General features: G+C 46.5%; 2 protein-coding genes across 3 annotated transcripts; one reads left to right on the top strand and one right to left on the bottom strand.

The window, feature by feature from the left end:
- Positions 1–4,197: 4,197 nt before the first annotated feature.
- LOC106889312 (probable E3 ubiquitin-protein ligase HERC4) lies at positions 4,198–23,216 on the bottom strand. Its single transcript, XM_014944218.1, has 23 exons — positions 23,169–23,216; positions 21,621–21,753; positions 20,864–20,940; positions 20,083–20,304; positions 19,225–19,316; positions 18,520–18,650; positions 17,673–17,815; positions 17,270–17,343; positions 16,852–16,949; positions 15,908–15,967; positions 15,214–15,316; positions 14,864–15,050; positions 14,403–14,581; positions 13,079–13,177; positions 11,780–11,884; positions 11,572–11,694; positions 9,511–9,651; positions 9,254–9,420; positions 7,827–7,893; positions 7,549–7,622; positions 6,341–6,524; positions 5,879–5,978; positions 4,198–5,236 (listed from the first exon to the last, which is right to left on the bottom strand). The coding sequence occupies exons 2-23, from the start codon at positions 21,722–21,724 to the stop codon at positions 5,022–5,024; spliced, it is 2,745 nt and encodes a 914-aa protein (XP_014799704.1). The 5' UTR covers positions 21,725–21,753; positions 23,169–23,216; the 3' UTR covers positions 4,198–5,021.
- Positions 9,829–10,863, top strand: LOC106889320 (phosphatidylinositol N-acetylglucosaminyltransferase subunit Y). 2 transcript variants are annotated; one of them, XM_014944229.1, is made up of 2 exons: positions 9,829–9,993; positions 10,123–10,863. In XM_014944229.1, the coding sequence occupies exons 1-2, from the start codon at positions 9,851–9,853 to the stop codon at positions 10,262–10,264; spliced, it is 285 nt and encodes a 94-aa protein (XP_014799715.1). In that variant the 5' UTR covers positions 9,829–9,850; the 3' UTR covers positions 10,265–10,863. The 2 variants fall into 2 exon arrangements, with proteins under 2 accessions (XP_014799715.1, XP_014799725.1); XM_014944239.1 differs by having other exon boundaries at positions 9,831–9,914.
- Positions 23,217–23,653: the final 437 nt, after the last annotated feature.

Genomic DNA, 23,653 nt, shown 5'->3' with positions numbered 1-23,653 from the left:
CCCCGCCGCTGCCGCCACGGCAACGAGGAAGTCCGGCCCTCCCGACTCCGGGAGTGACGGCTGAGGGCGGCCAATGGGAAGCGCGGGGTCGTCCCGGGGCGCACCAATCGGCGACGGGCGTCGCGCTTCGCCCCGCCCTCCGCCCCGCGGCTGTCAGCCCGCGGCTCCGCGCCGCCCGGTGGTGGCGGGCGGGGGGTGGTGGGAGCCGCCGCCGCCGCCGCCATCATCCTCTCACCGGGCGGCTGTGAGAAGGCCCCCGCAGGGGTCACACACCGCCCGAGCAGCCCACGGCGGGCTGAGGGGCTGCTGCGGGCTCCCTCAGGCCCGGCTGCCGGTGCTGAGGGCTCGCCCGGCCGGCCCCCTCAGGCCGCTGGGTCTGTCTGGGGAATCTCCTTTCCCCGAAGCCACGGTGGTGCATGGGGCCGGAGCTCCGGGGGGGTCACCCGGCACGGCCAGGCTTCCCGCCGGCGGGGAAAGGCCCCAGGAGCCCAGGCCGCTGGGGGAGGCTGAAGGCCACGGGCAGCCATGAAGCGGGGGCTGCCGGTGAGGGCTTACTGGCCAAGGAGATGGGGAGCTGCACTAAAGGCAACGGAAACCAACGGGCCAGGTTAAGCTTATAGAATCACAGAGGCCTCTAGGTTGGAAGGGGCTTTTAAGATCATCGAGTCCAACCATCATCGAGTCCAACCATCAACCTAACACCGCCAAAAACCATCACAAAGCCGTGTCCCTCAGCACTGCATCTGCCCATCTTTTAAATACCTCCAGGGATGGGGATTCCACCACTTCCCCTGGCAGCCTGTTCCAGTGCTTGATAAGCCTTTTAGTGAAGAAATTATTCCTAACATCCCATCTAACATCCCCTGGCATACCTTGAGGCCATTTCTTCATGTCCTATCGCCTGGGACGTGGGAGAAGAGACTGACCCCCATCTCTCTACACCCTCCTTTCAGGTAGTTGTAGAGAGCGATAAGGTCTCCCCTCAGCCTCCTTTTCTCCAGGCTGAACAACCCCAGCTCCCTCAGCCTCTCCTCAAGAGACTTGTGCTCTGGACTCCTCACCATCTTCATTGCCCTTCTCTGAACGCACTCCAAAACCTCCATGTCTTTCTTGTAGTATACAGATATCTAGAATTTAAGCTATTCTAAATGAAGGTCTCAAGGGAAAGCCAGCTTTCCACCGTCTAAAATTACTCTCTTGGCTTTGTCAAGCACGAAACATCACTTACTAGTAACAGTAGTCAATTCCTTTCCCCTCTCTTTTTTTTTCATCTTGCTTTTTACGTGGCCTCTAGGCACCTGACAGGCTTGTTTGTTTGGGAACTCATACATTTTATACGAAGTTTCAACCTTAGGAAAATATCTGTGGTTGAAGTATAAATCTCTGTTGGGAGAAAGAGGGTGGAAAAAAAAAAAAAAGAAAGAGGCCAAATGAGCCAGCAATTATATTACTCCCAAGTACTCATTTTCTGATTTTAATGCCATCCATTAGAAAAAGACTCTGTGCGCCAGAGGAGCAATGCACAAGCTGGATCCCGCTCAGACCATAAAAATAGCAGTCAATATTTGAGCAAACCACACGGAGATGCTTGTAAGGGCTGGGGGCGGGGGGACGAGGTCCCTAAAGCGAGTCCGGTGCCCCCAGCACCCATTTCCCTTCACGACACCGCTGGCAATTTGCAGTGTTTGCGTACTCAGCATGCAGCGTGTCACCTACCAGATAAAAATTCCCCTGTATTTGCACGGATCGTGCATGTTTAGCAAAAAGAGCTACCCTCTAGTGTAAAATTACACCTGCGATGTAACAACTTTGACTTAGCCAGTGTTACCAGCAGCTTCTAAAATAACCAAAAGCGTAGAGGAAAAAAAAATATTTCCTTTGTTTGTTTTTCGTTTTGTTTTATTTATTTCATCATCTGGGGACCTTTGCAAAATAGTTGACGTTTCCCTTTACATTCGGTTTCCTCTGTTTGTATCTGATTGAGTAATCAAGGAGGGGAAGGTACACACAAACAATCGAAAAAAAGAAGTAGATGAGGGAGCAAAGTCTGCCATCTGTCCCAGGGAGCCAGGAGTCTCTTGCTCAAACCAATTTCTAACTGCTGCATTTTGGTTTTGTGGAGAACTCTCAAGGCTGGGCCTTCATAAATGGATCAAATTAAATAAAGACACCAAAATAAACCCATTTTGTTTGTCTCCCTGCACTCCACTGTGCACAGCTCCCTCTGGAGGCCTCTATCTCTGTGGATTTCTTCCTAAAAGCCCAGGTTTCATTGCACTGTGAGTCTTCCTCACCTGGGGGTGGTCAGGCTGGATGAGGTTGGAGTCCACATCTCCCTGCTGGCTAAGGGCTGTCCTAGACAGGCCCATGGCGAGGTTGAACCTTCTCCAGAAGAACATGTGGCTCGCCATTTCCTCAATGGGTTAGGTCATCCAGAGACCAGGTCTGTAGATACGTAGAGATGCCAAAATCTGCAGCTCACCCCAATCTCCAAAGCACCTCTCCTCTCTCCCAAGAAGCTGAACAGCAGTCCAGTCTCAAGAACCTCATGGGCCAGCATGCGGTGAGGTCTCCTGAATGTTGCGGTGATACAAGTTATTATTCACTAGAGGCATCTCCACAAAGGAAGACAGGGTGGCTGGCAGCTTTCACCTGCCCTGTGAACCCTCTTCCAGGGGGTATTTTCCCCCTCAAGTCCTTCACATTTCTATATATTTTTTTTTTCTTTTTTGGCCCTTACCACATTAGGGAAGTGCTTTTCAGAGTGGGGATTAGCCAGCCAAGGCGAGGTCCTGCTACCTCCCACGGAAGCAGTGTTTCTGCGTGGTGTCCTGGGCAGCAAATCCAGCCTGGAGCCTACCCCTAGCACACTTCACCAGGCTACCTGCTGTTTCTCATGGCTCACAAGCTGCCGGGCTTGTCCTGGTTGCCCCACATCCAGCCTGGTTACATCAGCTGCTCTGCCAGGCTCCTGCGCTCCTCTACAGGTGACGTTCAGATCAGAGGAGAGGTCTGAAATAAATTCCCCCTGCGGGTTCCGTGTACTTCTGCTGCCTGTGTAAAGCCTTTTAAACTCATAGCCGGGTGCGAGGCTCCGTCACGTTGTGTTCCTCTGCATATTTTATAATGAGCACTGCTTGGGAAAATGTAGACACAGCTTGATGCTCAAATTCGTTCCAGAAAATGACAGAGGAGCGCTCTGCTCTGCTCTCTCTCCCTCTTAAGGTCTTTTTTCTTTTTCTTTTTTATAAAAGCAGAGCTTATTTGAGGACAAATTAAAAATAGCCTTGACAGTTAACTCTGGGCTTTAATCCCCCATGTGACGTTGCATCACACATGATGAGAAGGAAATTCCTCCAGGCTCTAAATAAACCTATTATCATTTAATCTCTAATGGGTTATTTTGAAATCCAAACAGAACACATCTTTTGTGCACTCGCACAGCAACGAAGATCACTCCGGATTTCCAAGAGCCCTGACAGAGGCTTAGAAAAACATAAAAAAGGAAACAGGCAGCCAGGAGCAGGGCGGTGAGGAGCAGCAGGCTAAGCTGCCCTGACAGATCTCAAGGTGTGACAGCATCAGGGTGTGGGACGGGGACCCTCCAGCCCCACGGGGACAACAGCCTGGGCTTCTGCCACTTCCCTCTTTCCACAAAAATACACCTGCAGCCTCCTTTCCTGCACTGCCCTGGCCCTCGAGGTGCGTGCCTGACGTTTCCCTTTACTAATAACTATACTGTAACTTACACAAAAGCTTTCCTTTCCTTATGCAACAACGTCCTCTTTAATGAGCTGGGAATCCATAAATAATAACTATGTCTTTCATAGGAAACATGTACTTTCCTAAAGAAAAAAAAAAGTACTAGCCCAACAGTCACCTCTAAAAAAAGGTTTATATCATTTAGTGGCCTCCCCAGTCCAAGAAGGTGTGCATGTGGTACCCAACACAAAGTCCAGGCAGAACAGGAGGTAAAAATTGCTGTGTCCTTCTCAGTCTCAATTTTAACATTCATCTAAAGCACCAAATGTGAGAGACCCTGACTTGCTCAGCCTGTGCAACGCATCTATGTAAAATACACTTAACTTTGTGTAAGCCTCTTGGGAATGGCTTCCCCGTATCAACGAGGACGGAAAACAGACACACCGTCAGACACAGGCAGCTGCATAATGAAGGAAGAACACAACTACAGGTGTGCAAATTTAATCAACCATCACTTAATTCAACACAGTAGAAGTCTTCTTTACATATGTATGTCCACTAACACATTTAACACACCAAAGGAAAGACAAGAGGATTGCTGAAAAATCATGATTGTTCTCTCTCTCTCTATATATATATATATTTACAGAAAGCAAAATATAAAGAAAAACACACATCCCAGCTGACATTGTCAATATCCCACCAGGGCTATTCACTCTTTTGACAATGAGCTTCCAGCAGCCCTGCAAGCCTCGTGTCCACAGGGTTCTGTATACAGAGCTGTTCTGCAAGCCTCAAATGTTGTTTGATTTAATTCCCAAACATCTCCTTGGAAGGCATAAAGAAACATGACAAACACCACTGTGTCATCACATTAAATAATAAAAAGCCCATTAATGCTTTACAGCTATAACTTTTAAGAAAGCCTAGGAATGATCAAATCCTCATCCGAAGAACATCTCTCAGATATCTCGAATCACAGAACCCCTGAAAGCTCACCACCTAAACCAGACCAGCACAACGCAGACAGGATGGACCTACACGTAAATAAATTTGGTTATCAGCTTACTTCTTGGAAGCTTGTTAAATAGGATTCTTCTTTCCTAACTTTACAATCTAACAATCAGGTATCTGATCTAAGCTCATTTTTATAATCAATATAAAAATCTGAATGAATCCACACACTCAAGTGTTTATAAAGTGCAGTAAACATAAGGGAGGGTAGAAAACAGTAAACCAGAGTTATTAAGACAAAAATATGACAAATGAAACAAAGATTTGTTGTCTTATTTTTGCTTTAAAGTGCTCCTGACCAAGGGCTAGCGCAACGGAAAAGTTTCATTATGCTCTATGGCATAGAGCAGCTTTTTCTTGAGTATTTTTTTACTGCTGTATCTGGGGAGGAACAAAATGCGGGAGCAGGTATTGGCATAAGGATAGAACTCATCCGGATTTTCCTTTCCAGGATCTTTGATAGCAAATGTAAAGTTTTCCTGCGCATAGCCAGGGATTCGATCAGATCCTGTCAAAAAAGCTGAAGGAAGGGGAAAAGCAAAAACAAGTTAGCAAATTAAAACAAAAAATAAACAGGATAATGTTATCAGAGGATGAAAATCATGAGGGAAAATTAGTGTAAAAATAGGGCTATTTCCATAAGCTAATTATTATGCTTTGTTGAATTTGTACCTGAATATAACAAAGTCTCTTGCTGATTCATAATAAGTGCTCTTTTACTTTTACATATATAGACTTTGGGGATGAGAAAGGCCAGGCTAGGTTTGACCTTCTACATTTAAAAAGGATGAGCTGGCTTGTGCCACCCTTTGAGAAAGCTGAACTGCTTACATCAGCGTGGTCTGCTCACACACGCTGAGGCCTCTGGCCAACAACGGAAAACCACAGAAGTAAAGGATAAAGCAATGGCAAGGTGCAAGGCAGTCAGATGCACTCAGACAAGCCTCAAGGGATGTGAGAAGGGTCAGAACGGTGTCTGTGCAATTCTTTGTGTCACTTCTCTTTGTGGCTTTCACTAGAAGATGGGGGCCGGGGGGGGAACATGTTGAAAAGCAGTTTGGAACTATAGTATTTTTCATATCCAAGCATCTAAAATGTGTGTTGGGGGCAGGGGGTGGGGGAGAAAAGGGCTGTGAAAAGTTTAAAATGCCTAATACATTACCAAGAAACTTTTTCTTTTTTTCTTCTGGGAGTTTATGAAACACAGTCCAAAAATTCTTGATGGTTTGATCTAACATTCCGTACTGTATGTATATCACATTCTGTCAAAGGGATAAAAATAAAACTGGCCAGTTAATCCTCACTATTTCAGTTTTTATTTAAAGCAACAACAGTTTATCCGATAAATTTGATAATCCTGTTCATAGATACTAAAATCCTCTTAACCTCTGGAATCTGCTTGTTCATTTGTTTTTCAAAGATTCATATGACGATCCTTGATTTTTAGCCCCCCTTTATTCTTGCATCTGATGTAGATTAGAAAGAGACTCAAAACAATGACACAAATCAAGCAAAGAGAAAGTCCCTTGAGCTTCTGTTTTTCTGTTCATGACTTATGCACTCAAAAAAGGAACATGCCAGAAAGAGTTTAGGCTCAGCAGACTTATGTGCTTGTATCCAATACCTTTTGCAGCAACTTCCAGTCATATTTTGTGTGTCCCTGGAGAATAATCTGAAGCTGTACAGGGAGAAATATCTTCCAACTTCCAGCTGGGCAGCCTCTTAGAAATCCTTTCTTAAAGTCCCCAAATGGCTTCTGTATCGATTCATTGAGCACATAATTCACATACAAGTCAACAAATTCCTTCCTGCAAAGATATTTTAATCAAACAAGCAATGCAATAGGTGCTTTCTTAAGAAGGAGAATTATAGAGAACTTTATTCCTTATTCCTTTATTCCATATGACCTGCTGTCCTGTAAAGACTCAGTCTTTACTGAGAGCAGTCATCACTGGCAATTATTTATTCCCTGAATAAGCTGGGAGGATCATCCCAAATAAAAGAGAATGCTGGCCAACATGGATTCATTTTGATCATCCTCCTTGTGCTTCACGTGAGCTCTCCAATGAAATCCTATCAGACACTTCACTGTTAAGATGGAACCTAGCAGACCTAAATGGTGTAAATTCAGCATAACTCCCACTGAATGCCCAAGAATTACCCTGAAGTCAAAATAAATATTTGCACATATGCTAATTAGTAGTTTCACTCTTCTGTTTGTGATGGGGATTCGTTTAGCAACATTGTACCTGCACAATCAATTCAACGTAAATTCTATACTTTAAGCTTCCTAAACAGCCCTATAGGTCCTCAGATCATCTGCATAACTCAGGTCACAGAATTTCTCTCCGTCCCCTGTGCTGAGGTTAATATTGACTCAATACCTTATTGATAGATTGCTCCTCTTCTGTTCCATACAAAGTACATTCCATACACATAACTAAGCAGGAAACTTTTTGCTCATAAAACAACCTTCCAGAGGTGGACCTATGGCTGGATTCCCTGAACAAGTTGCCTGCATTTCCCTGAAAATGTTGTTCAGGGACATTTTATACATTTTTTAGGAATTTCCCTGATAAGGCCAGGCATGTCTGTATATGCAGATGCCAGGACGTCCAAGGATCCCCTTCTTATCCACTGCTTGCACAAAGTGCCAGTGTCTGACACATACACAGGACATAGAGCGAGAACCAGAAGCATACAACTTACTGGGCCAACAGCACAATGCTGATGTTCAATGTTTTCTAAGAGCATATGGTGATGGGGATAGATATGATATTTCATACGCTCGGAACAAGACAACAGGATAAGAAAAAGAAAAGTAAAACTGACCTGTTATCCTTAGTGACAGGAATGTTGGCACCATTTTGTTTAAGTTCAACAATGGAACCGTCTTCTTCCATTTTCTACACAAATAAATGAGAACACTGGATGCTGTACCTATACACAACAGCCATACATGTGCTATGTCTATCATTCTTTGTTTCTGTAGGGCCTGACATAGCACTCTTACCAGCTTGAGCTTACAGGCAAGTTGTGTCATTTGCAGTGGGACACTGTCTTGCCCGAGCACATGCACAGCCGGTCTGAATGGCACAATAATGTCTTACCGTGAAGTTCATGTCCAGGCTCTCAAGGTATTGATCAGATTCTTCATCCAAAATTCTCTGAAGGTTCCTTTTGAAAAACAAAGGGGAAAAAAGAGACATTCAATGCACTTTCAAATTCTGCTGGAAGTTATCCTTGGACAAACAGTATTTAAATGCATATACGTACAGAACACCTATACTCACACAGAACCTTCCCACATGGCCCTAAACTGATCTGTACACTTATGTCCCGCTGCTGCCATGAGCTGAGGGCAAATGCCTTCACCACGAAGGATTCCAGACAAGTCCACCCCCACACCCCATGGGAGTAACTTTACATAAAGTTCCATGCTTGGACCACAGCCTTGTTCTTCCAAGTATCATTTAGCAAGGCATTAAGTGTGGACCAGGGGGATGATCTGGTAGAACTGCTTTGGAGTGCATCTCTCAAAATATTGCAGGCAACTGGACATTTCAGTCCACTTCAACAGCCCTTGGCTCACGAGAAGGGGTTCGCATCTTCTCGGCTGTTTATAACACTTGCTGGGCTTCAGGGGCCTAGAAGCATTATGCTGGTGGCATCAGCACCTCTTGCTGACATATCTGCCCAAAATATTCTTTTCTGGTGCGTGGAAACCCCACATACAAGTTCTTAGATTTGACACAACCACAGCATATGCTAATACTGTGCTTGTACGTAACATCATTGATGACTGGTATATCAGAAAAAAACCCCAACATTAGTTATGGTGTGCTTAATGGTTCAAAGTTCAAAGTGGTTTTGAACTATATATTCACAGCATGGACTTAAGTTCATGTGGAGCAAAAACCTGCCCCCTTCTAAGCCACAGGGCTCAGCTTATTATTTTGGCAATACCAGCCTCTGTTTGAGAGCAACATCTGTGCCCTGGACAAGGCCCACCTTGGAAGTCTGGGGCTTTTAGCAGCTCTGCAATGGCAAACCTAGCTGCCACAGGTACCCTGACTACAGCCTTGGGGTCAAACCTTTATTTCCCACCAACCTACAGGGAGTGTTTTTGTTGTGGGTATACAGCTTCTAAGAACTGAGGAAATCCCATCATAAGGGTATAAAAATTCCCTTTTAAAATAGTCTTATGGAGTGGTCAACAGTGGTCTAAAGGCTGTACTGACTGTGAGAGTTGAATCTCTTGTGTCTCCACTGCTGAGATTAGATGCAAAACTTTGCTAACTTTGCTTCACAGAGAAGTCCTCTGTTGTGACTGCCCCATCCCTGGAAGGGTTCAAGGCAAGGTTGGATGGGGCTTTGAGCAACCTGATCTGGTGGAACGTGTCCCTGCCCATGGCAGGGGGTTGGAACTCGATGATGTTTAAGGTCCCTTCCAACTCTAACCATTCTTTCTCCATGCCCATCGTCAAGTGAGGAGGCCCGCCTCAGCCGTAGCTTCCCAGCCTGGCCTGGCTCGTACCAGCCTTCGTCCGGAAGCAGCTCCTTGAAGTCCTCCAGGGTTGGCTCCAGGCCCAGCAGCTTCTTGTAGAGAGCCTTGGGGAAGGGGAAGGGCGCCATGCGCCCATTATACAGGGCCATTCCGCATAGCGTCCCGATTCGGAAGAAGATGTCATCGCCGCTTGACACCTGATTAAGAACAAACATATTTAAAAAAAAAAAAAAAAAGTCTTTCCCTAGAGCAGGCTCTCGGCCTCCTCAGCTCAGCCCCTTCCTTACCTGAGTGGGGAACCAGGCCACGCCGGAGTCGAGGATGCGGAAGGCCCCGCTGTGGGGCTGGCAGAGGCTCCTGGCGGCGACGCTGAAGAGCTCCTGAGACAGCCCGCCTTCGTCCACTCCTTCCTCGCCCACGAAGCGCACCTGCCCAGCCCCGAGACATCCATAGCGACGGGGGCACCGACACCGGGGAGGGGGGGCGGAACGGAAGGGAAGCGGAACCATTAGGCTCTGGCCGCCGCTCAGCCCGGGGGGGGTTGGCGAGAGGACCGGAAGTGGCGCTAAGCGCCGCTTCCGGTCCTCCCGCCAACCCCCCCCGGGCTGCGCGGCGGCGGGAGCCGCCATGTTGCGCTTTGCCACGGCGGTGTTACGGCGGGCAGCGAGCAGCGGGCAGGGCCAGGAACCGGGTAAGGTCCCAGGCTCGGAGCGGTTGGATCCGTCGCTTCTGCGTTTCCTGGTGTGCCCGCTGTCTAAGCGGCCGCTGAGGTGAGGGGGCCGGGCCCTCTGGGGCCTGCTGATGCCTCTCCTCCCCCCTCCCTTCCTGAGGGGCTGCCAAAGGGCAAACCCCGTTTATTCGCTCCTTTTGTTTTTGGTTTTAATTCCTTGCCTGGCCAGGTATGACGAAGCTACCAACGAGCTCGTTAACGAGGAGCTGGGCATTGCCTACCCCGTCATCGACGGCATCCCGAACATGATCCCAGAGGCGGCCAGGACGACCCAGAAGAAGCCCCCCGCCGAGGGTTCAGAGCAGCCCTGAGGGACCTACTAGCCACAGCAGTAAACTGGGAGCCATGGCCGGAGGAGGCCTGCTCCCCTCCCTGCCCACACTGACCGTACTGGTTCCCCTCCTGTCCCTCGCGGGCTTGTTTTACTCAGCCAGCGTAGATGAAACCTTCCCCCAGGGCTGCACCAGCACAAACAGCTTATGTTTCTACAGTCTCCTCCTTCCTGTTACAATACCTGTATATGTGTTCTTCCATCTGTGGACCTGGATGGGGATTAAGCTTTTTAGGCACAACTAGTGCGATGCGTTTGCCAGCTCCTGGGCTTCTCTAAAGCAACACCGTTTATTTAATCTCATCAGGTACGCCGTTGATTTGGGGAGTTCCCTTCTGGCACTACTGACTCTCATCATTTTTTCTAGTGGTACCTGGAACCGTGTAAAGTTCTCTGCAGCAGCCTATTACTTAATTACTGCTAAGGCAGATAATAAAGTAATTCATTCTAGTGTATCCCTTCAAGAGTGGTGTGTGTTTGTAGTGGCACTAAGAAAAATCTTCTAGGTGGTGATTGTTTTTATGAGGAAGAACTGTACCCTGACTGAAATAAATGATCTCAAATAATAAGCAATGATAACATGCAGCAATATGAGTCTCTCTGAATTGCAAGCTTTGGGTTTGTTTGTTTGTTTGTTCTGATGTCTAACTGTCAGAAGAACACAAAATAAATTAGGCTGATATTTAATAACCAAATGAGTTAAATGAAGACATTTACTTGGATGATACTTATGTCTGTATGTCCAGAATTACATCCCCACGCAGAGACAGTGCATTATAATCAGCTTTTCATCTCTCTTGCTGGCACTATCCTTCCTTTCCATTCAGGCAGCATCTCCATGACAGAAGTGGCTTCTGTGGCTACGTCACTTGCTGGCCTGTAATGCTGGCTCCCCAGCCACTGGGTTTTTCAAATACAGCAAACTAGCCCAGAGTCTCTAAAGTCAGTCTAGCAATAATGGTCATAGACTTTGCCAATTACCAGTTTACTGAGCAATCCTATTACATTACGCCAAAGCAACCTCACAGTAAATAGCACTGCCACTTGCATTTAACTTATGCCAACAAAGCTTGATGGCTGCCTGGAATAAGAATGCAAGATGCTGCCCTCCAGATTTACTCTACATCCCCTGTAGAACATGTTTTGTAATAATTTGATGAGTAGTTGTTTTGTCGTATACTCAGGGGATACCAAAAGCCTCCTACCAATACTTCATTAACACTGAAAACCAAAGAACGCTGCAGCAATGTATTCAGGGCTAACAAATAATACAATTTGGTATCTTACCATTAAGATCTTTCTGAAATGCGAGGTTTGTGCGGAATTTAAATAGGTCCATATGTCTTGCAGAAGGCGGTGTCTATCAACTGTTAAAACTGACTGTTCATGGAACATCAGTGCGAAGAGTGCCTGAAGAGTGAAGTAGCAGTGTGTTAACAGTGTATTTTTCTCCTCTAAATTGTTTTAAAAAAAAAAAAAAAAAAGCTACACTTACATCATTGAAGGGGCTGGACAGGACTTGGCGTTCCATAGAAAAAATCATGGTCTTGGCTTCCATGTCAAAGATGCACGGATATTTGGTCAGCTTGTGTATGGCCGACTGAAGTGACAAGAAAGAAAGACGCGGTTATTTTCTCTTGCAAAATCAGAGTTTGGGGATACACGTGCAGACAGAGCTGCCAGCCTGTACGCTGGCAGACTCCTGTGTCTCTGAAACATGCCCTCGTGCTGTACATGAACACTACACCAGCAGAGGCACACGTTTTAAAAGCAGCTTCTAAACACCTCTGTGAGTGAGAAACCCTGACAGGCGTCTGAACTGTCTGCGCAGGCAGACGCTGGTGTTACAGTCCCCCAGGAACAGAATAAGGAGAGAGTGATTCTAATTAGCATCCTCCATAATTCAGCTAAAATCAAAACACATGGTAAAAATGCCCTGGATACCCTGAGTATGGTACACTGTTGTTAAAAACCGTTGGGTTTATTATCTGCAACACCAAAAGTAGAAACTGGTATCCAAAATAATCTAATTCAAAGTGTTACACCTCCGGTATGATAAGGCGGCAGCTTCAGGTAATGTCTTATTTGCCTTTTGATTCTATACTGTTTCTCAAACCTCCGCTCTAGTTAATTGGTACAAAATTGGTACATTAGCAAGTGAAAGGTTATGAAAGAATTAGGCAGTTTCCCTGACAGTTCCAGCCAAGTTGCCAGAAAAATGCATTTTTTGCCTAAGGAAGCCCTTACTATCCACGTTCCCATTTCATGCTGTTTGCTGTGACACCAATTGCATTTGGTAGCTAAATTTCATTCCCTCATGTCATCCAGAAATGGACCGTTTCCTGGGTTATTTTTTATTACCACAGCTTTGGCTTTAGATGTAAGTAAACTGAAATGCTTAATAGGATTTCTACATAAAACTTTAAAGAGACCTGACAGTATTTCTGTTAATTAAACATAACAAAATCCAGAGTAACGAGAAGCACAGCAACCATCCCTCATGGCTGTTTCACGCTGGTCAGGGGTTCAAAGCAAACAGAGCTGCCTAAGATGCTGAGGACAGCTCTGAGCCCGAGAACCAGCGGTCATCTCAGGAAAGTCACTATTGTAGCTGCTAAAATACAGCTGGGATGGTAAATGGCTTGCATAATTTACAACAGCTGGAGGACTAGGGAAAATGCAGTCTTTGAGATGTACTGGGCAAGAGTCTAGAGTTGATTACCATATATATCGACTGATTTAAATAAAACAGGGAAAAAAGCGTTTTGCACGGCTGATAACGCTTTATACTTACGAGTCCTGGAGCAGCGACCCAACAGCATAAGATAATCCCTTTCACTTCAGCCACATAGAACTTGCTTTCTTGTACTCTGAAACCAGTCCTGGAGTTCACCTGTGTTGATACAGGCAGTATGAAAAGGGGTGTCATCAGAGCCAGTGAGCTACGCCTCTGCGTGGGGGGACAGGGCAGAGGAGTAGCAGAAAGCTACTTATTTCTGCAGAAAGTTACTCTGCAGAAAGAGCTTGGAGGCCCTGTGCAGAAGCAGAGGGATAGAAACGCTCCAACTAGCACAGCACCCAGCAGTGGGGAGTCTCAGAAAGCCAGGTATGAACGAGCAGGAAAGCAATTTTCCTTTACAGTGAAGACCCCTTGACAGGACTCTGTCGGGAAAGGTATGTTTCACTTTGAGTGTCTTTCACGTTGCAGGAGAATCTGAAGTTCCCCATTCATGTTCGTACTTGTCGCCTGGCAAAGATATGATTTTTGGGGAGATGGTGAACACGTAAAGCTCCAAACGCCGTAACCACTTACGGAGGAGTAGGCCTGCTGCACTTTTGAGTTTATTTATCTGGATAAATACAGATTCAAGAGTCTAAACTTTGAGGCCCAAATCTGCATTCTCAGCCAAAAGGATATTCAATTCTGAACATAATTTAACAGCTTTCTCCGATTCATACGAGGTGCACACTTGAGCTCTTGACTTTCCTAAACCTTGAATGTCTCAGCGGAAGAAAGGATGGTTGTCAAGAAGAATACAGTTATTGCCCCCTTTCTTCCCCTTGTGCGTCTGCAGCTCTAACTCTGTTGTCCCAGAAAATTTATCTGGTAACAGGCTCTTGAAGCGTCACGCAGGGTTACTGCGGCAGCCACCACGTGCCAAGCAGAGGGGTCATCTTCTAACCACAGTCACGCAGGGTTACTGCGGCAGCCACCACGCGCCAAGCAGAGGGATCATCTTCTAAACACAGTGAGCTGCTCCTGGGGTGAGGGATCTCGCCAGCAGAAAGGGGACTGGCAGTGCTACGTAAGGGACACCACATCCATAGCTCTGCACGCATCAATGCCTGCATTCCTCGCGCCCCTGGGCGCATCCCTCGCCCTGCCAGGGGCTAGAACATCCTTCAGCTTTCCATTTTCTATAGATATAGAGTCAGCCAGGCACAACAGGATTCCTTTAAAGCTGTGCTGGTGTAGAGCCAATGAGATTCCTGAAGCAATGTCAAATGACAACACCCCATGTTCAGGAAAACCAGAGAATTCAACAAGTAAAAAGGATTAAAAGACTCTTACTCGAACTGATACGTCCTGTCTAGTCACAATCCAAACACTTTCTCACCTGGTAAAGAGTCTGCAGTATTTGGAGAGTCACAGTTTCACGGGGCTGCAGGGCAGAAATGTTTCTTTGTTGGTGTGTGACTTCGGTGATGAATTCAGACAGGTTTTTCTGGGAAACCTTCTGATATAGAACGACCAGCTTCTCGAAAAAGGATGTTTCTAGATTTGACCACAGGCATTCTGTAAAGGAAACAGTGAAGTATCCGTCACAGGTAACTGCAGATTTTCTCTTTTTATCAAATAAAGTAAACAAAAAAATGCTTAATTTTGCACCACAAAAACTAGTAAACCTCAGACTCAGAATTTATTTTTTTTGGTGTGTCTTTCTGCATAGTCCCCATGTTTCTACTTCTGCCGAAAGCTTTTCTTTCAGGCTGAACTCCGTAACAAATTACATCAGCAATACTACCTCTTGCTTCACAGCCAATTAAATGAGTCAGTTGTGTCACCATGAAACCCTACCAAGAGTTTTCAGGTCCTTTGTCCGGAGCTTCATGATGGCTTCTGCTAGCAGCCTGAGACAATGGAAAGAGTTGTCATCCTCTCCCTGCAGAAGGAAAGGCAGGATCAGGTAGACTCTGAAATTTTCAGGTGAGATGGGAGAGGAAGACAATGATGGTAGTAATAACATCTTGATCACGTTTTGCACCTTCAGAGGGAAAACAAAAACAAAAAGAGACAAGGGTTAAAAATGCAATTATGTTTTTGCCAAAATCATCTATGAATTAGGTTGGCATGCAATTCTCGTTTCATGCACAAACCCAGAGCTCCTCAGTATCTGCGTAGTGAAAATCCTTCCTTCGAATCCTTACCTCCTCAAAGACTTTTGGCTTCGTGCAGATCTTCTTATAAAAACGTTGCACTTCTGACAAGTCTATACCGGAAAATTCTTTGGAAGTTTTGAAATGTTTATCTCTATCACAAAGGTAAAAGAAAAAAGAACACCAAATGATGTGAGAAGCTGTTTTTTTGTTACTGACTGAATAATGAAGCATCCTAACATCAGAAAATACTTGGAAAATTCAATTGTGACCCTAGTGGGTATAATTTCATCTGTTATAAGAAGATATTCTCACTGTGGTGTGACCTGATAGATATTCTGTCCTTCCAATCTTGTGTAGCTGTGCACTGTTAAGGGTAGGTTTCCTGTATTTCACCCTAAAATGACTTATAACTTAAGTGCTGGGAGGAGCTATTATGGATCCTTTGACCTTTTGGGAGCTGTAATATTGCCTAAAGAGATTATCATCATCTGTCAAATGTCACTGTGGGATAATCTGCTAGAATGGGAGCACCTGTAGCACATTTCAATAGGACTGGGGGAATAAAGAACTTTATTTTAGCTTGGACTTTGAGAAATATAGACTTGCTTCTTGCAAATTCAGATACGACTAATCTTCTCTACATACATGGCCTAAAGTAACACTTTCTGGTCTCAAAGATCACTTTCTGGTCAGTTTACATGCAGTCAATATATTCTGTTACGTCTAAATCAGCACATTCTACCTTTTCTCCAGGAAGCTTCCGTTGATGCAAGCCTCAGATGAAAAGATCAGTCCAATATTCCTGATAGTAAACAACAAACCAAAGTCAATCCTCCTTCAACATGAGGAGCAACTTCAGGTTTTTAATTCTGAAAGAACAAAAATGTTCCCAGCATCTGAAGGGACATCAGACTTTCTCACTACCTGTATTCCTGGTTCCATTCTTACCAAAGCAGCTATTTTATCACGCGATTTGCTGTCAGGCCCTTCCTATTGAGATCTGGAAAGAACCCTCTCTCCTTCACCTTCTCAACAACCATTTTCCATATGATCCAAACTGTACTAAAAGTCATCAGGGAAACGTTTAGATCCACATTAGCCAAGATTTTTAAATGCTCATAATCTGCAGCTGGAGTCAGACTTGCCCAAAGAAAATAACTTCCCACGTAAGATCTGGAAAAAAGGCTACATCATCATAATTCTCAGCCATAAGCATAAGGCTCCCTGCAGCAGTATACACTTACTGCTTTTGAAAATGGGTAACTAAAGAAGGGACCGCTAATTTTTAAAGGCTGACACACACAAAACATTCCAGTTTGGGTACTCTGAATTATGATTTTTGCACAAGGCCTCGGTCTGCAGACCGAGTCTTTCACTGATTTAACTCATCAGCTCTTCATCAGCTTAACAGCCCCTCAGTGCAAGAAGAGGACAGGCTCCCGAAGCCCGGCAGCAGGTCTGCTCTCTTCCCGCAAAAGGATTATCGAAGGGCTGTTGCTTACCAACAAATCTTTTTCCTGTGCAAAAACTAAGTAAGAAGTGCCAGTAAAAGATTCTGTCTCAGCTAAATTCTTAAACATCAGTTCCTACAATAGTCTCCAAAGAATAATGATTTTTAGAGAAAGTCATATACTGGTGGAGGGGGAGAGGAGGGAAGTGGGGGAACCCAGCAGGTTTCTGTCTTACTTTTTTATACTCTTCCAGCGGCGTTGCAAACTGGAATTGGAAATCCATGCATCCACATCTTCATCCTTCAGAGTAGCAATACCATTCAAATAGGAATTCTGTGTGAAATGCATGAAAATATATGAAAATTTTGACAAAATTACAGGTCTAGCAAATAGGATTCTCTTTTTTCAAGCCAATCATTACAAGATTTCAGCCTAACTATGAACAAATCAGTGGTCATCCAGCATGATTCAGCTGCATTAACCACAGAACAGATATGTAATTGTAATGCAAGTTAGTTTCTGGGTTAGCATGGAAATAACTGCAAGAGACATGTATAAACTTGGAGGGCTAAAGGAGGATGGGAAATCCAAATGTTTCCAGCAGTAATGTGAAAAATGGCAAAATTAGAACCCATGATCAAATATGCACATACCTCGTTCTTGCAAAGGACAATACTTTGTCTTTCTCCTGCAATAATTTCAGTCACCTTCTGTGATGTGTTGTTTCCTGTGAAAGAGTAAAAAGATTTTCAAGGGAACATTTGAAGAGACAGTTATTATGTTCTGAGAGTTCAGTGCGCAGATGTGGAACAGTAAGAAGAACCCTCAGTTACTAGCTGTCTGCCTAAAAGTTGATCCTATGTGGCCATTACCCATGATGATAAATCAAGCAGCAAATGGAATTATCCATTGTAGAATCTGTTGGGATGACCAAGCAAGCATGAGATATAACGTTAGCCTCTCAGTGCAAACATGAAATCACAAAAGCAAACAACTCACTAGAAGAAACAAACAGAGACTGGACAATGTCATTGTACATCGTGCGATGGTCATTACCCTGAGGGGATTTTCCAGTATTCACTGGTGAATCGATGGGAAGTGGTATCAACTGATTAGGCCGATCTCCCAGCTCTCCTTTTTCACCAGCACCAAACGCATAGACTTTGTCCAAGGAGGGGACGTAGACCAGGGTGTGCCATCTGTTCAGAAAAAGTCATAATAAGGTAATACCACTGGGCTAGTGGTATTACCAAATAAAAACAAAGTTTACAGATGCATTTTCAGAGCGAATAGCTGAGGCTCTTCTTTAAAAGTCCGGACAGTCCAGCTAAAGAATCCCTTTAACCAAAGTCTTAGGACCCTTCCTTGCATAAACATCCAGCAATAAACATGTGGACTCAAATTTCCTACACTGTCCTCTAATGTTTGTGATTTACCCTGGTTCCACACGCAAAAATAAAGTGTTACACCTTGTTAACTTCACACTTCCATTTTTTAAAGGGCAACTTCTATGCTGCTGAGCCCAGCACAAAGCCCAGGAAAGCTGACAGGAGACTTTTTCTGGCCCAGTACCAGAAATGCAGAATGAAACTGGGTAATTATCATGACTCTTTGGTTCTTTTTAAGGACCCACCAGTTTGTCAAAGTGGATGGGAATTTGATGACTTTCCCAGGGCAGGCTTTTGACAGTTTTTTGCCCCAGTATGCCCTTCATTTCTTAAAAGAGCAAAAAACCAAGGCCCTTCTGGCTTCTCTGGGAGAGCTCAGCGTGGGCAATATTCTGACCGCGCTGACCTACTGGGATACAGGGATTTGAACATCTTGGTGACTCCCCTCCCTCCTGTCCTTTGGTGATTCCCCTAAGACCTTGACCTTAGAAGGCATGTTATTGGTACTTTCCCACCTGCCACAGGCAATCTGTGAAACTCTTGCTCCACACAGCTCGGCCACCACGCGAGGCCTGAGTTCATTCCGGGTGGAGTTGTGACCAAGCTGGCCAGCCCCTCCTGCTCCAAAGGTGCACACCAGCCCCTCCTTGAAGATGAAGAAGCAAATGACAGGATCACTGCACTATTACCAGCATTCAAATGGTCACCACTGAGAGTGAGAGCCAGCAAGACACAAGACGTTACATGGGCCTTGATTCCAAACATCCCCGATTCAAACACAGGTCGAGTTCACTTCTCATCAAGCCTCATCTTACATTGTCTAATATCCAAATCATTTAACTCCTGAGAAAAGCAACTTAGCTCCTCAGAATAATTGCTTGTTGCTTAAGAGCTTTACTTGTATGAGTAAACCCTAGTGAATTACTTATCATTCACATTTTCTGAATTCCCCAATATTTTACAAACAAGATAATATTTTCAAAAACACTGAGAGTTGAGCTGGACCTCTTTGCCCCAGGATTCCCATTCACCATCTCCCTGAAAAAGTCTGAGAAAAGGCCAGTTTTCCCAATAGCTTAGTTAGCACGCCTTGGGAATAGTCTTCAGGCTTGGATAGAAGCAGGTGTTGCCACCCCAGTTTCCGCGTGCTGACTTTTAGCAGTGTATCTTTTCTCCCAGGGTGAGGTCTCAGATGCTCAGACCTTCCATTTCAGACTCACCTTGGAGAGAGCTGCAGTATGATCTGCCCCACACGCGATAAATACAGTCTTCCAGTGCTCTAACGCTCCAATGTATGATGGGCAGCTCCTGTCTGAAAAGCAGATAGCACTGCTGAAGTGAGAGTACTGGGAGTCTTACACAAAGAAAGATTTGGAAAATAGGGGGGTTTAGCGCTTTTCAGCTTTTACAGCAATTCATGTATTTACAACTTGGTTTTGAGTTGTTTTCTACCCTCCACTACAACATACTCTTTCTCATAACGTTCTGTCTTTTTCACGGTATTTTCATTTACATTCAATGTTTGTTTCCTGGTTGGGAAACAAAACTCAGTGCTTTCACAAATGCTTGCCAAAAGGTACTTAGCTTCAAAATATCTGGCTCTTGAGGGTGTGAACTCACTCAGGTCCCACCGACTTGAGGTGCTGTCTAGCTAAAGCCACTCTGCTCTAGCCTTCTAGGTTTGAAGACAATGAGTGATTTTGATTCTTCTCTCAGCTTGTGTTTACAGAGAATTAAAGAAGGCAAAGAGGTATAAAATCAATTTCCTTCATGGAAGACTGCCTGGAAAGACCATGCGAGTAAGGAAAGAGACCTCTGAGACATTTTAAGAGCCCATGCCATCCAGTTGGCCAGATAAAACGACCATAAGTTCTCTATAGAAATACAACCCCTAAATCCCTTGTCCCTGTATGCCTTTCCTGGTCAGGAAACAGGTAACTTATCCAGATATACTTTTTTCAAAAGACTTTACTGGCCACTACTGCTCCAATGGGGTTTGACAGTCCTGAGGAGCCCCTCCTGCGTCTGCGGTAAGTTCACTGACCAGGAAACACCTTCCTACTGCTGTCTTTCCTTACCTTTTGTGTCTCCAAGTCCCAGCTGTCCAAAATCGTTCTTTCCCCAGGAGTACACGGCTCCAGAGAGTGACACGGCAGCACTGTGAGCTCCTCCAGCAGCAATTTGAGCGAGTGGGATGCCCTTTATGCTTTTCACCAGCTGTGGTTGGGGGATGAATGTGGTTTGGGTCTCCACTCCAAGCTGACCATGGGTGTTCCGGCCCCAGGTGAAGAGCTCACCTCCTTCACGCACAGAACAGAAGAACACAGCTCAACCTCACTGTTCCCCTTGAGTCTTTGCACTTTGGGAGTGGGATTGAAAATCAATGCTGTTTTCAGGGCTCTAGCTACAAGATGAGACCATCAGCAGCAACCAAATCTTCCTGTTTGCTTCTGACCCCTTTGAGGCAGTCCCATGGTGCCTGTGTGACTCAGCACAACAAGAATAAAGGCAGGGAATTCCCACTTCTAAAGCCATACTTGCAAGAAGTTCCCAACCAGAGAAGTGCTCCAACTTAAGAACGATCAGGTCTGGTGACTGCAGAGTGGGGCAGCCACGTCTGCTCACCACAACACGCCTTGGAGGAGGGGTAGCACGAAGGAACTAGAGAGAGACAGAGCTGCAGGTCCCGGGGAGGAAAGGGCAGCACTGAGCCAGCGCACTTTGTGTCCCCCACCCACTGCTCATTGCTCTCTAATGGTGTCACCAACTACTGGAAGGAGTTCAGCCACTCCCTTCTGAGAGCAAGACTGCCATAACGTGACTCCCGTTTGGAGGAGAAGTGTGCTTGAAAGAGGCTACCTCTGGAGAGCGCCATGGCGTGCTGGTCCCCACATGCTATTTGAACAATATTTTGGTCTCCTAGTTCTTTCACCAGCCTACAAAAATAAGGAAAAACAAAACAAAACAAAACAAATCAAAATAGATAGATGCTGTGCCGTGACACAAAGTTAATGAAGAAGATCCCCTGCTCATCAAGTCCCAGCATGCTTAGCAGGAATTATGTGGAAAAATATAAGCCACCTGTAAGTTGACTCACCCTGCTCTTAGGCTAACCTACTGCAGCTGGGCTAGCTGATTTGATTGTGGTTTGCACCATGGGAAGCCAGAAGAGAATCAGGCTCAGCCCTGGCCCAGTCAACAGAACATCCCACAGCAAACTGCTGTGCCATTTTCAGATGGTGGTTACCTTCACCACTTAATCAGAAGGTGGCAAGGTTCAGATGTGCTTGGATCTTTCACCTGCAGCTTTCCCAAGCCCCCTGTGGTTTGCAAGTCATCTGTATTACTCCGGTATGTGCTACCAATCCCTACTAAATTTGAGTAATCCCAAAGCTGCGCATACCAAGAGGCTCAGATCTTGGTGTTATCCTCAAAATCGGTGCACTTCTTGATGCGTAACAAAAGAAGATAAGTTTTGGTACTAGGAAGGAATGTGTTCCAGTTCCCTCTCTACAACAGAAACATGCCTTAGTCTCTTGGATGTTACCTTTAGGAAAAGCAGGCTGCCTTCTCTGACGGCTACTATCCATACCTCCACCCTGTGAAAGCTTCTCACCTTATCGGAGGGCAGTTGGTTGAAGCTGTAGCCCAGTGTTCAGAAAGGTCCCCGTGAGCAGAGAGAATGAGTGTATGTGTTGCATCGTGGTTTGAACATCGCATCTTCTCGTTCCTCTGTGACTGCTTGTGCTCTGCAGAACGAACACAGACAGGCACGACAGTCACGCTAAGGCAGCAGGCATCTTAACTATCTTGGCCCCCTCCCCAAGATCTCTGTGAGTTACTGCTTTCACCAAGAGCTTCTGCTCCTCAGGAAGAAGTGAGACAAGCGTGCCTGACTTATTTTCTCAGGCCCCTTGGGGTTTCAGTGTCCTACCCACTGCTCGGTTCCATGCCAGACAACTCTCCTGGCTATCACGAGAAGGCATTTCTCCATCTCTTAGGCTGCTGTGCCAGCAGTTGCCAAGACTATCAGTGAAATGTCAGCAGAAGCTCAGTCTATTACTTAGGCACTGCTGTGGAGAGTGCCCAGGGCACATAAGGCACCTCATGAGGTATCTGACCATCCCAGATTTGTCACAGCCTCGAGCACTGGATGCCTTGAAGTCAGATGTCTTACAAGGCACTGGAGAAGCAATGGTGGAAAATTCACACACTGCCTATTTACAGCAGAAGGAAGTCCCTTCTTGCCTGCAGCTGGAGGGCTGCAGGTGCTTTCTTGACCCTGAGGCACCAGATCTAGGCAGTTGCTCCCAGGTGGCCCGACTGCAGCACGAGTGTCCGAGAGACAGGGTGCCCGAGCGTGAAAGGTGGTGATCAGCACAGCCTTCCCTGATTCACCCAACACCTCTGCTCTGTTGGCAGACTCGCTGCCCACCCTCCTCACACCTCCTTCCAGCCTCCCCCGCTTGCTCGCACTGGGACATAGAATCACAGAATCACAGAATGGATTGGGTTGGAAGGGACCTCAAAGATCATCTAGTTCCAACCCCCCTGCCATGGGCAGGGACACCTCCCACTAGAGCAGGTTGCTCAAAGCCCCATCCAGCCTGGCCTTGAACACTTCCAGGGATGGGACATCCACAACTTCCCTGGGCAACCTGTTCCAGTGTCTCACCACCCTCACAGTAAAAAATTTCTTCCTGAGCTCTAATCTGAATCTTTTTTCTTCCAATTTAAAACCATTTCCCCTTGTCCTATCATTACCCTTCCTGGCAAAGAGTCCCTCCCCAGCTCTTCTATAGGCACCCTTCAGGTATTGAAAGGCCGCTATAAGGTCTCCCCGGAGCTTTCTCTTCTCCAGGCTGAACAATCCCAGCTCCCTCAGCCTGTCTTCACAGGAGAGGTGCTCCATCCCTCTGATCATCTCCGTGGCCCTCTGCTGCACCTGTTCCAGCCGGTCCATGTCCTTTCTGTGTTGAGGACTCCAGAGCTGGACACAGCACCTCTCCCTGACGGGCAGCACAGCAGATTACCGCAATTTTGGCGGTGTCATCTCCATGGCCCCGGGGCCGGGTGCCCCCTGGACCGAGAGGCTCCCAGCCCCGGCAGGGCTCTGCCTGCCCCCGCCGCCCTCCCCGACCCCTCCGCTCTCGCCGGTCGGTACCTCCCGTGCCTTGCTGCCGGCTGTCGTTCCCCCGGCTCCGCCGCTGCCGCCGCCGCCGTCCCGCCGCCATCCCCGCTCGCCGGCCGCCCCACAGCTGGGAGGCAGGGACAGGGACAGGGACAGCGGCGAGAACTCCCCGCCCCGGCGGAGAAATGGAAACCGAAACTCGGTGGATGCGGTGGCAGCGGGAGGAGAGAGCGGGCGCGGCCGGTTCCCGGGCTCCCCGCCGTCGGGAGGTTCGGAGCCGGCACAGACCGGGACCCGCCGAGCTGCCGGGCTTTGGGGAACTCCCGGCTCCAGGAAGCAGGTAGAAGGATGTCGGGGTTTTTTCCATGTGGAAAAGGCACCCGTAATGACTTCACTCTCACCTCGGAGAGTCACCCTCCACGTCCATCCTTTATAGCTTTCTATAAGCTCAGAGACCCACTCTGCTGCTCCCTGTATCCCACACAAATCCAGAGGGGCTGCGTGGCTGGGTGAAGTCA

The sequence above is a fragment of the Calidris pugnax genome, unplaced genomic scaffold (assembly GCF_001431845.1).
Source record: "Calidris pugnax isolate Ruff unplaced genomic scaffold, ASM143184v1 scaffold15, whole genome shotgun sequence".
Lineage (NCBI taxonomy): Eukaryota > Metazoa > Chordata > Aves > Charadriiformes > Scolopacidae > Calidris > Calidris pugnax.
The sequence above is the reverse complement of the archived record's forward strand: the minus strand, read 5'-3'. Positions and strand labels throughout refer to the sequence as shown.